The 16,061-nt window shown below is 47.9% G+C and overlaps 2 protein-coding genes across 2 annotated transcripts; both read right to left on the minus strand.

Moving 5' to 3' along the window:
- Positions 1-969: 969 nt before the first annotated feature.
- Positions 970-4,146, minus strand: LOC128504558 (intelectin-1-like). Its single transcript, XM_053474652.1, has 7 exons — positions 4,124-4,146; positions 3,871-4,006; positions 3,220-3,467; positions 2,712-2,870; positions 1,884-2,004; positions 1,703-1,806; positions 970-1,180 (listed from the first exon to the last, which is right to left on the minus strand). Exons 2-7 carry the CDS (start codon positions 3,998-4,000, stop codon positions 1,031-1,033), a joined length of 912 nt encoding a protein of 303 aa, XP_053330627.1. The 5' UTR covers positions 4,001-4,006; positions 4,124-4,146; the 3' UTR covers positions 970-1,030.
- A 5,127-nt stretch (positions 4,147-9,273) lies between these two features.
- Positions 9,274-14,688, minus strand: F11R (F11 receptor). Its single transcript, XM_053474653.1, has 10 exons — positions 14,589-14,688; positions 11,720-11,782; positions 11,185-11,298; positions 10,938-11,093; positions 10,661-10,863; positions 10,436-10,535; positions 10,010-10,117; positions 9,886-9,895; positions 9,699-9,741; positions 9,274-9,533 (listed from the first exon to the last, which is right to left on the minus strand). Exons 1-10 carry the CDS (start codon positions 14,632-14,634, stop codon positions 9,498-9,500), a joined length of 879 nt encoding a protein of 292 aa, XP_053330628.1. The 5' UTR covers positions 14,635-14,688; the 3' UTR covers positions 9,274-9,497.
- Positions 14,689-16,061: the final 1,373 nt, after the last annotated feature.

Genomic DNA, 16,061 nt, shown 5'->3' on the forward strand with positions numbered 1-16,061 from the left:
TACCCCAGCCTGCCCTGCCGGATCGCTGCACGTTCTTCATGGCTTTACTTCTGACTCTCCGCAGTGACCCCCCAGCACCTGATTTCATGTCACCGGTGGGGTCACCGTGGCGGTGAGCCCGGTTCGGGTGGGTGTGTGGGGCATTTCTGGTGGTTGTCTGGGGTACGTCCGGTGGGTGGGATACTTTGGTCGCATAAGTGGGGCTCCCACAATAAGGAACGTCACCGAATGCTGCGTAACTTGGCAGAATTGGTACACAAAAGGGCACAGGACCCACGTGGCACAATGACATATTTTAGACCAATAGAAATCCAGCCTGTTGGCGGTAACTTTCCTGCGCTTTCTACGGGAGGCTGCACCCGCCAGTAAACATGTCGCATGACATTCCCCGGAGCCCGTGTTTGAAACGGTAACTGTCTCTCCCGGGCAGGGTCCGGCCGCTTCTAACCCATCCGCGCCGCAGTCTTCATGCACCAGAAATCTCTGTAAATCTGTGACCCCATATCTCCCGGGACATACATCATCGTCACGATTGGGACCGGCCCTCATCCCCGGCCCCCCCGGGCTAATAAGGAATAAGGGCGAGAAAGTGATGGTGCCGCCTATATCTCCTGTCTGGAAGGGTTGGCCCTAAAGGCCACTGGCGCCCCTTGGCTCAAGGCAGCACCCTTACTATTATGTCTGTCTGGTCGCCCGTTCCTTCTGCTGTAACGACTCAAACCTTACTCAGTCGTTGGTCTCGTCTTAGATTCAGGAGCCGTATGTCTGTCCCATGCATGTTTAATACCCTCCCTCCTGAACTTTGTTAAATCCCTTTATGTGTTTTCATGTATCTGTCCCACCCCCTCTCTCTCTTCTCTCCCCGCCGCATCCTCTGCTCCCCCTGTCTCCGGTTCCTATGAGTATATTGTCCCAGTTAGTCCAGTAACCCCCGACACCTGCACCGGTTTAAGGAGCACGCAGGGTCCCGATAGTTCTCAACGTTTCCTTTTATTACACAAAGAGCCCGAAGCTCCTGGTCGCGTCCGAGTTAGCGGTAGAAAAGGAGCACCGCCGACTCGGTTATCTCCTTGCTGGAGCTCCAGCCGATTCGCGTCCCGTACCCGTTCCAGTCGTAGGAGGCGAAGTCCCCGCACTGGATGGGGTTCCCCTCCGGGAAGAAGGTTCCTCCGATGCAGTGCTGCAAGAGCGGAGGCCAACATTAAGGGTGCGGGGCAGTAATGTCTGCCTAATAATTACCCCAGCTCCGTCCCGCACCCTCTCATTAAATATTCAAAGGAAAGCGACAACACATTATGTCTAACAGGACCGAAGGGATTTGTCCCGGGGCGCTGGTAGGTCCTGTGGGGTGGAAAACCCTAACCTTTGGCTGACCTGTCACAGGGGGTAATATCTTGTATAATTCGGCTATAGCAGGGAAGATGGCAAACTGACATATATTACGTGAGTGGCCAATGGGAGCCATGTGGTCATGTGACAGGGGAGCCCCTTAAAAATGGCAAGCCTTAGTACCAAGTGCAGCAGTCTTTCATTGCTCGTTTCCGGTGACCAGTCCCACGACATCTGACCTGACCTCTAGTAATTTATTCTGAACTTGTTCCAGTGAATCTACAGCCCCGGCCGACTTCTTGTGAACACAGGGACCTCGAGCACCTAGCTTGCGTATGTTGGGTGCTCACTTTTTGGGAGCTGCCATACTTACGTGTTCAGTATTGCACCCGGTCACTTTCATCCCTGGACACAGAGCCTGCGCGGTCCTTTCGGTGTTAAAAACTCGGAACTGGACGTATCCGGCAGTAAACTCATCTGCCGAGAGAAAGGGAGCTTGGTGTAAGCAGCCAAACGGGTGCCTCTGAGGCTCATTCCCAAACCTCTCTCCTTACTTTTTCCATTGGGGGAGTAGTAGTTGGCCGTCTTCTCTGCGTTTCCAACGTCGTACACGACTGGCACAGCAGGTCCGTTGTTGGTCAAGCAGCTGCCGGTGTTGTACTTCACTGGGTATTTCTGCGGAAAGACAGAAAGACGTTTTATGGAGTCTTTAATGTCGGACGTTTAACCTAGAGACAGTTCCTTCACCCTCGCAGTGGAGGAAGCCACGTACACGCGTGATCTAAGATGTGCTGTAGGAATAATTATGGGGGGAAAACCCAATGTTTTATCAAAACATTACAAATTGTTGGTGCTATTACCGTAATTTTCGTAGGAACCCCCCCCCCCACACACACAATATAAAGATACTCTGCATTATCAAAATGTATTATTCAAAACGAGATTTCAGTGATTTTAGTCACTGACCAGTGATGAAACTCAAAAAATTATCAACATTTACTGCCCATCTATCAAGGATGGTGACAATTTCTGGTGGAATCGGTCCAGACGTCCATCAACATTTTTGACCGGTTTGACCATTAAAATGAACTAATCTTCAAAAATAATGAGTAATATCATGTTCCCAAGATATAAACACACCTAACATATATGTAAGAAATAATATATAATGTGTACAAGAGTCGATAAGTTTGTATTCATCAAATTCCATAATTAGGACCTACCCGACAAGGCTTCTATTTTCACCAAGAACTTCTTTGTTCTCCATATAAAAAAAAGCTAAGAGTTCTAACCCTTTAAGCGATTTGGTTTTTCTGCAACATACAATAAGCTTTGACGTGCGATACACGCACGATACGTGTTAAAGCAGGTTGGTTGATCACCTTATACAGATGGAAGAGGTTCCCTCCTTCGGTGGATAAGAAACCATTTTCCGTGCGATATCTCAGCAGAGCTGCTTCTTTCCACTTTGAAAGCGGGGTCAGGTTGGGCACGTGCCACAGGCTCAAGTCTTTGGCCGGGATGTCATAATAACCTGGGTTCTAGAAGATGAAGGTGCAAAGTGATTGGTACACGGATCCAGGTTCTGTGCACAGATCCAAATTACAAACGCGAGGGCCTGATAATAACCCCAGCTCAGAACATTCTTCGCTCAGGATCAAGATCATCTACTAAAACCTGGACCTTCAGAACCTAAAACATCTGGGAATGGGGATCAAGAGATTATAACCGAGGTTGAGGGTAATGACCCTGATGACCACAAGATTAGCCCGCCAAAAAACAAGAATATCTACATGTAACTCAAGAGGAACCCTTCAGAGCGTCACGTGATACGGGAACACATTATTACGCTTTAATTCTCTCTGCTCAGCGCCCAGGACCGTTTTGTACCTTGTAGTCGTCGCTGGTAGCTCCTGACGCTTGTCCGAAGGTGGCGTAGTTTGCCCAGTTGCCGTCTCCCTCTGGGTAATTAATGGAGTTCCCCTGCTGGCTCGACCAGCGGTCCCCGACCGTGCACTTCCCGTACATATTGTTCTCGTGGATGCTGGCCACTAGCGTCCAGCCCCCGCCGTTGGTCGTCATGTCGCAGAAGGTGTGGTACATCTCATTGTCGTTGGTGACGAGGGCGTATATCCCATCTGTGGTGACTTTGGTACATTACACGGGATCTTTCTTACCCCCCAAATCCTCTCTGTCCCTGGAAGTGTCGGCCCCTCGATGTGCACCTGTCTTTTGTCTGGGAATTTGTGGGAATGGAGCGCCACGTGATAATAATGGTATACAGTAGGAGTCACAGTGTAGACATAAACCTAAAATGTCCTCCATTCCTGATAGGGGGCCGGTTATCCGTGGCGGACCCTTCTGTGCTGTGTGTGGTGCATAGCCTGAAATATCTGTTTTCTTGCCTCAGCCTGTTACCTGGTTTGACCCATTTTTTCTGCCTAAAGTGTGCCAGGAGAACTCCCGGTTAGTCCCTCGGTGCGCTCCCCAAATCCCCATGAGGTGACATAAAATGGGAATTATTCTCCCGTTTTTACTCACCCTTCACGTCCTTGTTTAACTCTTTGATGTCCTTGCAGCTTCGGTACCAGTAGGCGCTGCCACCGGTGGGCTCCTGGCAGAACCCCTGGGCTAGTAACAGTGCGAGCAGTAAAAGGCTGGGCTTCGGCATCTTGCGCTGAGTATGGAGTATAACACATTAGAATCCGACACATTCCCAGCAACCGTGAAGCTGCGCGTTCCCCGGGCCCTGCGCCTTAGGAGCCGCGCACAGGGAGCCCACTGTCCCCCTTACCTGCTCAGTGGTCCAGGCTGGTTTGAGTTCTCCGCTTCCACAGACGAGACCTTTTTATAGAGATTCTTGACTCTCAAACTTGTCCACCTACATTCTTTGAAATTACCGGTTTACGTCGATTCCCGGTATGTAAATCAGTTAATCAAACATTGGGGCATTTCCACCCTTCCCCGCAGCTAATCTTTAATCCATGCTGACAAGAGGTCCTTGTGTGTCTTCTACAGAAGGGCGCAGGCGGAACAATGTGGGCACGAGGGTCTGAACGATCAGAAACCAGGAGATCATTTTTCTTGTGTTTGCCTTTGGCTGGGCACGCAAAGTACATTGACCCGGGAGGAGGGACGGGGCAATAGACCTTTAACATGTAAAGATGCTTTACGTCTCGGCGTGCTCTGGTCCTTACTCAGTCGTGGATCATACATGGAGAATATTATCACTCCTCATTGACTCGTTGTGTTGTCATTGCTGAGTCCGTGTCCGCTCCACGTACCTCGGCATCCGTTCCAGAGATGCTAGCCGTGTCCATGTAGGTTTCTCTTCTCCGTGAAGACGCTTCATGTATCTGTGTTTGTTCTTTTCTCACACGCGGGGCTCTGTTGTGTTTTCTGTTAGAAGCTGGACTCGTTCGTGTGCATTCCTCTACTGCTGGCTTTTGTGATGGTTGGAGGTAGGATTTGTGGCCATTATGTTTGGAGTAGATTTAGATTCTTAGAAAAGATATTTCGGCGGTAGGGAGCGCCCGGCCGCCTCTTGCACGATTCGGCCATTCGCAGCCCCTCCTAAACCCACATTCTTACATCTTCATGGATTAACGGGAACTTGGCGTTGAGCTACAGGCGGCTCTGGGTCCCATCGTCCTTCAGTTTTATATGTTCCCAGGGAGGGAGATACTCCGTTCTTTTCATGGAGTTCAGTAAACCAATGACTTGGTACGGGACGGGTACATGCGGAATATTTCACAAACACAGAAATGTTTTATTCCATAAGAGCTCAACCTACTCCCGCGACCACCATCTGCGGCTCATCGCTCCTTATACAAGCCAGAGAGTATATAATATGAGGAATATACAGGGTTATAATGATGGGATTAGTTATACGGCCGGAGAGTACATAATATATAATATGAGGAATATACAGGGATATAACGGGTTATAAGGACGGGATTAGTTATACGGGGGGGAGAGTATATAATATGAGGAATATACAGGGATATAACGGGTTATGAGGAGGGGATTAGTTATATGGGGGGGAGAGTATATAATATATAATATGAGGAATATACAGGATATAACGGGTTATAAGGACGGGATTAGTTATACGGCCGGAGAGTACATAATATATAATATGAGGAATATACAGGATATAACGGGCTATAAGGACGGGATTAGTTATACGGGGGAGAGTATATAATATATAATATGAGGAATATACAGGATATATAACGGGTTATAAGGACGGGATTAGTTATACGGCATGGAGAGTATATAATATATAATATGAGGAATATACAGGGATATAACGGGTTATAAGGACGGGATTAGTTATACGGGGGGAGAGTATATAATATATAATATGAGGAATATACAGGATATAACGGGTTATAAGGACGGGATTAGTTATAAGGCCGGAGAGTATATAATATATAATATAAGGAATATACAGGGATATAACGGGTTATAAGGACGGGATTAGTTATACGGCCGGAGAGTATATAATATATAATATGAGGAATATACAGGGATATAACGGGTTATAAGGACGGGATTAGTTATACGGCCGGAGAGTATATAATATATAATATGAGGAATATACAGGATATAACAGGTTATAAGGACGGGATTAGTTATACGGGGGGGAGAGTATATAATATATAATATGAGGAATATACAGGATATAACGGGTTATAAGGACGGGATTAGTTATAAGGCCGGAGAGTATATAATATATAATATAAGGAATATACAGGATATAACGGGTTATAAGGACGGGATTAGTTATACGGCCGGAGAGTATATAATATGAGGAATATACAGGGATATAACGGGTTATAAGGACGGGATTAGTTATACGGCCGGAGAGTATATAATATATAATATGAGGAATATACAGGATATAACAGGTTATAAGGACGGGATTAGTTATACGGGGGGAGAGTATATAATATATAATAATGAGGAATATACAGGGATATAACAGGTTATAAGGACGGGATTAGTTATACGGCCGGAGAGTATATAATATATAATATGAGATATATATACAGGATATAACGGGTTATAAGGACGGGATTAGTTATACGGCCGGAGAGTATATAATATATAATATGAGGAATATACAGGGATATAACGGGTTATAAGGACGGGATTAGTTATACGGCCGGAGAGTATATAATATATAATACGAGGAATATACAGGATATAACGGGTTATAAAGGACGGGATTAGTTATACGGCTGGAGAGTATATAATATATAATATGAGGAATATACAGGGATATAACGGGTTATAAGGATGGGATTAGTTATACGGGGGAGAGTATATAATATATACTATGAGGAATATACAGGGATATAACGGGTTATAAGGACGGGATTAGTTATACGGCCGGAGAGTATATAATATATAATATGAGGAATATACAGGGATATAACGGGTTATAAGGACGGGATTAGTTATACGGCCGGAGAGTATATAATATATAATATGAGGAATATACAGGATATAACAGGTTATAAGGACGGGATTAGTTATACGGGGGGAGAGTATATAATATATAATATATAATATGAGGAATATACAGGATATAACGGGTTATAAGGACGGGATTAGTTATAAGGCCGGAGAGTATATAATATATAATATAAGGAATATACAGGATATAACGGGTTATAAGGACGGGATTAGTTATACGGCCGGAGAGTATATAATATGAGGAATATACAGGGATATAACGGGTTATAAGGACGGGGTTAGTTATAAGGCCGGAGAGTATATAATATATAATATGAGAAACATACAGGATATAACGGGTTATAAGGACGGGATGAGTTATACGGCCGGAGAGTATATAATATATAATATGAGGAATATACAGGATATAACGGGTTATAAGGACGGGATGAGTTATACGGGGGGAGAGTATATAATATGAGGAATATACAGGGATATAACGGGTTATAAGGACGGGATTAGTTATACGGGGGGAGAGTATATAATATGAGGAATATACAGGGATATAAACGGGTTATAAGGACGGGATTAGTTATACGGCCGGAGAGTATATAATATATAATATGAGGAATATACAGGGATATAACGGGTTATAAGGACGGGATTAGTTATAAGGCCGGAGAATATATAATATATAATATGAGGAATATACAGGATATAAACGGGTTATAAGGACGGGATTAGTTATACGGCCGGAGAGTATATAATATATAATATGAGGAATATACAGGATATAACGGGTTATAAGGACGGGATTAGTTATACGGCCGGAGAGTATATAATATATAATATGAGGAATATACAGGGATATAACGGGTTATAAGGACGGGATTAGTTATACGGGGGAGAGTATATAATATGAGGAATATACAGGGATATAACGGGTTATAAGGACGGGATTAGTTATACGGCCGGAGAGTATATAATATATAATATGAGGAATATACAGGGATATAACGGGTTATAAGGACGGGATTAGTTATAAGGCCGGAGAATATATAATATATAATATGAGGAATATACAGGATATAAACGGGTTATAAGGACGGGATTAGTTATACGGCCGGAGAGTATATAATATATAATATGAGGAATATACAGGGATATAACGGGTTATAAGGACAGGATTAGTTAGTTCGTCTAACTTTAGGAATTTATATGGGCTTTAAAAAAATATGGCATTTCAGACAAGGAGGGCTGCAAAGCGAAGCTTTTGAAGGTAAAACGTACCGTATTTTTTTAACCTAGTGTTCTTACGCTTAGAAACGTTCTTTCCCAGTGAGTTCTTCATATATATTCTGTTTTTTTTGCGACCCGTCGCCTCCGTTTCTTTCTTCAGTTTTGTTGCCTTTGGTTTTTTTATATTAATTGCCTTTATTCAGTATTTGGTATCTGTAACTCGCCCAGCTCCGTGGGATTTTTTTGGTAAATCGTGAAAGGGTCTCCTCTGACCTGTGGGTTCTAGGTCAGTCGAGGAAGATTCCAGAGCTTTGAGATTTCTTAGTACAGCTTTGTGTTCTCATCTAGCAGTCGCAACGGACCCTGTGGAAGGATTTATCCGTAAAAGGGTTAGACAGGATCAATTCATCAACTCTCCAGTGACCCTTACCAGCGCTGATTCAATTCTCAGTAGATGAAGGGTTAAGTTGGGGATTCAGCCGCAGGTAGTGGTGGGGTCCAGACGGACGCCCCGGCTTTAAATGGATCTGGTTTCACATGAAAAGTTCCCCATTTACGAGCAGGTCATGCTTGGCCAACAAAGTAATGAGTTTCATCTAAACAATAAACCCCAAATGGAAAAAAGGAGGGCAGAAGAGTCACTTGTTTTAAGAGTTTTATTTCTTAAACGACACAAAATCATAGGAAATCTACACATTAAAAAGGGATTTTACAAAAAGCGGATTTTCTCATCATCATTGCCGGGGCTTTGCCTTTAACCGTCTGCTGATGGGAAATGCAAATTACACCCCTCACAGGGGGTTTGTCCTCTAAGAGTTTTGCTGCCATCCGGTGGTCAGTATGTGTAACTGCGATCCCCGAGCAGCCGCTGCGCTGATCATTTCATGGATCTTCACAGCATTAACCAAAAAGCGCTGAGCATTCGATTTCTAAAAAATTATAAAAACGTGTGCAAACTTGGGGCACAAAAACGAGAACTTCCCTCCAGGAGAGACACTCCTATTGGTCAAATAGAGCACTGCTCACCTCGGACCCCCAGAGTCTGTACCGGTTGTCACTCGTTAAAGGCACTGACACCAAACTAACAGAAAGTGACAATACAGGAACAACCCCAGACACCTCCAACTGTAGCGACATCACCACGGCGTTTCACACAAAGCACCAAACACCCCCCCCCCCACCGGCACGCGGCCGACAACATAAAATCACGCCGTCTAACAAATTACCTGTCTGTCTAAAAAAAAAAAAAGATAAAACCAAAAGGAGATCCGGCTTAATAAATAAGGCCTCACAAGGAAAACGCACACGGTAATGGAGGCCGATCCGATGTGCTGCGCACCTGCGCAGAAAGGGGATGCATTCATACTCGTTACAGAAAAACTGTAAAATAACTGTTCATACGGTACAATTTACAATAAAACCGCCGCGCGGCTGCGGGATCCGGCGACACGAGCGACGCCTTGCGATCAAACCAGGAAGGACGAGGTCTGCTGGAAGTTGCGCTGAAACAGAAATCAGAGAGAGTAGTGAGCGTCTGGGCGCTGCGCGGCGGAAATAATAAACTACGGGCAAAGGGCCTCAGCTATAGGTTCCCATACTAAGTAAGAGCCGCCGCGCGCTCAGCCCGATAGCCGCCGCAGCGCACGCCGGTTTATTGGAGGACTTACGTCACTGCGGGTCTCAGACGGCAGGCTGTAAATGACTTTTTTGCTAGAAAAGGAAAAAGATTTGGTTAGTTTGCGGCGGTCACGCCATTTCAGAAATTTTATGTTTTATACCAGGCCCAGGACTCGGAGAGGAGGGTCAGACGATTGCCTCAAACGCCCTTTGGCTACGGGGCAGAATTTCACTTACTTTGTTTTCTCTGAAAGAAAAAAAAAAAGGAAAAGAGAAGGCGGTATTAGAGAAGAGCGGCAGGCAGGAAGGATCATACGTGTTACACGGTGTGGGGTACATGCTATCCCGCTAGGGCACTTACTGTTAAAGTAGCCGCGGCTGTAAGCAAACCACAAGCCAAAGGCGATTAATGCCAGGAGCAGAAGGACAACGATGACCGCAGCCACGATTCCCCCCACGTTCACATCGTCTGCAACAGAAACAGCCAAAAAGCCGATTTCAGTACTTAATCCTTTCAAAAACCTGAAACACACTACAAACGTCTACGCGAGCACCAGCGACCACGGCGACACCGCCTGCCGCGTGTATACGCGAGCACCATCGACCACGCCTGCCGCGTCTACGCGAGCACCAGCGACCACGGCGACACCGCCTGCCGCGTGTATACGCGAGCACCAGCAACCCCCTGCCGCCTCTATACAAGCGTGTTGGGAGTTCCAGCCACGCAGGCATTAACGCTCACAGTGTGTGGGACCTAAACCCCGTTTCTTGTCTATGCCACACTTACGGACATCCATGCGCACCACGGCAGAAATCTGTTGCCCCTCTGTGTTCTTTGCTTCGCAGTAAAACTCTCCGACGTCGTTCTTTGTCACCGGGTCGAATTTCTGGAAAAGAAAAAGACGCCACAAGAAGTGACTCTGCTGCCAACACGGAGAGCGCCTGATGGGAAGAGCCGAGGCGTGTGCTGCCCCCGGCAGCCGTGGCATTAATACGGATGCCGCGTACATACCAGCACCCCAGTTTTGGGATCCAATGTGTAGCTTGAGTTCTGGAAGCTCGGGCTGGATTTGGGGTTCTCGGGCAGTAGGACTTTGTTCTTGTACCACGTAAACGAGGCAGGCGGGGAGCTGTCCTTCTCTATGCAGCTGAGCGTGGCCACACCGCCGTTGGTCACAGAGGTGGGTACCTGAGCCACGGGCACAGAGGGTGGCACTGGAACCAGAGAAGAACAGTTAGACCGGACAGGGCTGCGCCGGGCTTCAGCCACTGAAAGGGCCATTAATTACCTAGAACCACCAGTCCGATTTTGGCTTCTCCGTATAGCGGGTTTCCCGCGGCGTCGTCCCCGGTGACCTCGCACGTGTATTCACCATTGTCCTTTCTTGTTATTTTGTTTAACCCCAAGCCTTGGGGGTAAAATACCGCGCGGTCTTTGTAGGGCGCTAGGAGGAGAGTGCGTTGGTAATTAGGGCATGGCTCTGAGAAACGATGATGCTTTTATAAAAGGTGTATAGGGCCCGGGGCCCGGCTTACCTGTGAGCTTCAGTTCGTAATATATAAGGCTGGTTTCCTGGTCGTTATTCACAAACTTCCACTCCACCCGCGGGTTCTGGAAGTCACTGGTGTACTGACACAGGAGCTCGGCAGCTGCGGAGGACACATCAGTACCTCAGTCAGGGCCTTTTAGCGCTTCAGATAAGCCCCCCACTTACCTCCTGCCTCCCAGGTGGCATCTGTGCCCCCCCGTATTACACTGACCCGGAACATTATGGTATGTTTATAGGGCATTTAAACACTATTAACCGGCTCTCTAGCCGCAGGGGGTCTCTTTAGCGTCACAATTAGGGGAGACCACATCAGCATGTACATGGAGATGGGACTGCGGGCCGGCCACTGACACGCTATGGGAAAAGTGCACCGCCTGTAACGTGCAGAACGCGGGGCGCGGCACAGTTTGTGGCTTGCTACGTAAATCTCCCGGAAATACACTAGTGCACAGGGGCAGAAATACGACTAAGGGGCAATTACACTCTTACAGAAGACTTTGAATGCGGAAAAAGTGACTTACACGCTCCTTCCTTTACACGGATCTCCTTGTTAGGCGTGGTCACCCCTCCGAGAGTGCTTGTAACTGCGGGGAAAAGAGAGAGACGCGGGTCATGCTGAGAGAGCTGCGCGGCATGAAAGGAAAAGCACTGGAGGCCTCCATATGATACATTAGCCCAGTGATGAGGCCATTCTTTTAATGGCCACCGGGCGGCAGTGTCCTACCCGTTAGAGTCTTAGGCACGGCCTGTGACTTTCTATGGTAGGAGCCTCCTATTTAAAGGCTTCAGGCCTCCAGCACAGAGCATTTCCACCAAACCCTACGCTCCAAAGTTTGTGAAGAACGTAAGGCGGAGCCCAGGTTAGAGTCTGGACTCCGTGGTAACCACGGCGATGCAGACATGGAACCATCGTGAATATTTTTGAAGCATTTGGTGTGAGAGACGGACATTACTGACGAGGGAGAGGAGGCAGGCGACTCCCAGGCAGTGGGGTTGGTTGCCGAAGGGACTAACCGGGCCAAAAAAAGGAAAGTAAAAAAGGCTATTAAAATGGGAGGGTCAGAGATGAAAGTAACACGCAGCGTCGGCCATTACTGGAGAAGCACCGAGCGGAGGCCTCACCGCCGTCACACCCTCGCAGGAAGCACCCGGACCGGTTTGGCCACATTCTTGCTCTCTTAGTCTAATGAAACTGGCAGAGTTTCTACCGAAAACACTGTGTGAATCCAGAAGCCGTCGGCGGGGAACGAAGCTCCCCAAACAGCTCATTCGTCCTTCACAAAAAGACGCGTGACCAACGACACCTGGCCTCGGCTTGGAGTCTTGACCGAGAGCCGACGCTTTAGTGAATAGACCTGCAGGTGGGGAGGCTGACTTCATCCTTAATGACCCCAGAACAATAGAAGCCGGTGGGGGTGCAGAGAGATGGCTCTTCCTGTAGGGAAGCTCCCTGCGGAGACCCCGTCTTCTAGTCCGTAATAAGACCAAAACCTTAATCGGTCTCGTCTTACATTCAGGAGCCATATGTCTATCCCGCGCATGTTTAATACCCTCACTGTATTACCCTCTACGAGAGCGAGAAGGAGAAAAGGAAGAGTGAGCGAGAAGGAGAAAAGGAAGAGAGAGCGAGCGAGAAGGAGAAAAGGAAGAGAGAGCGAGAAGGAGAAAAGGAAGAGAGCCAGCGAGAAGGAAGAGAAAATGAACTCATATTTCAGCACCAAAGCCACATCATTTCTCGTTAATATTGTCACCGACGGGATCTGTCACTTTTCTCCGGTCCTTACGTTCAACGCCCTAACCCAGGGGTAAAACTGAACACGCAACATACACGGATTAGAACCCACCACGGGAGCCGCCATCTTAATGTCCTGCTCGCTAGATCTGCACGATTATTCCTCCCCATCAAGTTCTCTCCCTTATTACTTGAAGACAGGGAAGCCGCGGGTGACTACAGGATAATGGTGCACGACAGACGCCAACGTCACGCATTGGCAGGAAGTGCCGCAACGCGTCACTTCCTGCCTAAAGTCCAAACTCATGCGTGATGCCCCATTATTTACTGCCCAGCCCCTGCGCAAACTGTGCCGAAATGGCTAGGAGGCCCCCTTGATCACAGAGACCTCTCCGTCTCCTCCGGCCCCGACACTCACTTCTGTATGACATCGGCGGCACAACCTGGGGGCCCCGAGAGGCAGATCCAGGGCAGCTTGTGGCAACAAGGTACACCAGGGGCATAAGTCGTCAACCACCACTGAAATACGCCCCTGTGTTTAGTTACCTCGGGGCCCAGAAGCTGCCACATGTGGGGTGAAACCTGCCTTTGCCGCTACCTGAGGTTAGGGTTATTTCTCAGGTAAATAAGGCCCTTCCTGCCTGTCTACCCCCCTCCCCCCCAGTACAGGGGCAGGTGGGGCTGGGAGCTCCGCAGAGGCAACAGGGGCCGGAATAGAAACAGCGTCTCCACTAAACGGTTAATTATTAACCACCAGCAGGAAAGCTTCTTCCGTAAATATCGCCGCTCGTCCACCCAGTGATTACCCCACCGGTGTGCCGCGGGGGCAGTTGGTGGGATTGTGAGGTGTTACTGGACGCAGCACACAATGAACGGGTTTTAAGTTGGTATCATTATTATTATTATTATTATTTATTGTTTTTATATAGCGCCATCAGATTCCGTAGCGCTGTACAATGGGTGGACAGGACATAACAAGTAGTGTGTAATATAACAAATTGACTAACAGAGCCGACAGGTGAGGAGGGCCCAGCGCACAGGAGCTTACAACCTAGAGACCTTTCCCCAGAACGAGGGTCCCCTGTACCAGCAGGGGTGTCCAGAAGGGCCATTTGACTTGCGCCATTACCCACCTATGCCTCCAACTCCAGACTAGAGAGGCAGGAGAGACCGCGGTCCAAACCAAGAGACAACACGACCTCCGTATACAAGTCTTACAGTAACATTATAGATCGTACAAGGACCTCACACACCCCTATATAATAACTATAGCCCAGCATACAGTACCTATACCCCAGTATATCATCCATACACACACACACCAATACGCAATACCTATACCCCAGTATATCATCCATACACACACCAGTACACAAAACATACACACCAATATGCAATACCTATACCCCAGTATATCATCCATACGCACAAGTATACAGTACCTATACCCCAGTATAATATTCATACACACACACCAGTACACAATACATACACACCAATACACAATACATACACGCCAGTACACAATACCCCAGTATATTATCCATACACCCCAGTATACAGTACACACACACCAGTGTACCCCAGTATATAATACCTACACACTGGTATACCGGTCACCCTTCCACCAGCACTCCAACGTCCGTGTTTATACTCACTCAAGCTGTAGACCAGTACTCCCAGTACACTCCAGTTTAGCTCCATGGCTGCTCACACCGTTCTTTCACCGAAACTGAGAACAAACAAGTTCCCGAGTCCCTCCTCATACTACGCCCCACCTGAGCTCAGACCCAGCCAGCAACCTCTGATTGGCCGACTCAAATTACCGTCTACGTGATAGGTGGAGGTGTCTGTCAGTTACCTGTGTGCTGGAGGTAAGAGTGATCTGGTGTCCTCGCTGGGAAGTGCAGGGATTGGTGAAACACGCTGTCAATCAATAGCTGGGGTTTCCCTGCCCCCACCTAGCTGAATGCAGGTGCACCTAGGTGGGTTTGTACCCCGCTACTGCATGTAGAGCGGGGCATCGGGGTAATTCCTCCCCGAGTGCTGTCTATTTACCAAAACCTTTCCTCCTTATTTCTGGAGCCTGAGGCTGAATGTGGGGGGCAAGATACCGTAAATCGGGGCGTTCAGCCGGGGTGCCCAGGCAGGAGTGGATGCTCACCTACCCCGGTCTGCACCCACACTGTGTGCCGGTGACCCCTGGCGTGACCACCCTGATAACCCACCTTCTGTAAATCTCTCATCCGAGGAGGAGACCTCTGAGGTCTGGAAACCTTATCCGACGTTATCTTATTATTATTATTGTTATTATTATCTTTTATTTATACGGCGCAGTTTATGCAGCGCTTAATACAATCCATAAATTCAAGGGGTCTGACGAGATGAGAATTGACAGACTAAGACAAACCGATACATTAGGTGGAGAGACTCGGCTCGCAAGCTTACAATCTACAAGGAATGGGGTGACAAACATAAGGCACAGAGAAAGGGTGAGAGGTAGTATGGGGGGTATCAGTGACGGGTGAGAGGTTGTGTGGGGGGTATCAGTGACGGGTGAGAGGTAGTGTGGGGGGTATCAGTGACGGGTGAGAGGTAGTATGGGGGGGTATCAGTGACGGGTGAGAGGTAGTGTGGGGGGTATCAGTGACGGGCGAGAGGTAGTGTGGGGGGTATCAGTGACGGGCAAGAGGTAGTGTGGGGGGTATCAGTGACGGGCGAAAGGTAGTGTGGGGGGGTATCAGTGACGGGCGAGAGGTAGTGTGGGGGGGGTATCAGTGACAGGCGAGAGGTAGTGTGGGGGGTATCAGTGACGGGCGAGAGGTAGTGTGGGGGGTATAAGGCACAGAGAATGGGTGAGAGAGTCGAGACAGTGGAGCGCCAACCAGAAGAGTGTTGCAGTAGTCAAGACGGGAAATGATAAGTGAATGAAGCAGAGTTTTTGTGGATTCTCGGGTGAGGAATGGGTGGATACGAGAGATGTTCTTTAGGTGCAGGCGGCAGGATCTGGCGAGGGACTGAATGTGAGGGATGAAGGAGAGGTTTGAGTCAAGGATGACCCCGGGGCATCGGGCCTGGTTAGTAGGAGAGCAGGACTAATGCGCAGGGCTTCGCAGCAGTGAACGGCAGAC

This window comes from Spea bombifrons, chromosome 9, assembly GCF_027358695.1.
Source record: "Spea bombifrons isolate aSpeBom1 chromosome 9, aSpeBom1.2.pri, whole genome shotgun sequence".
NCBI lineage: Eukaryota > Metazoa > Chordata > Amphibia > Anura > Pelobatidae > Spea > Spea bombifrons.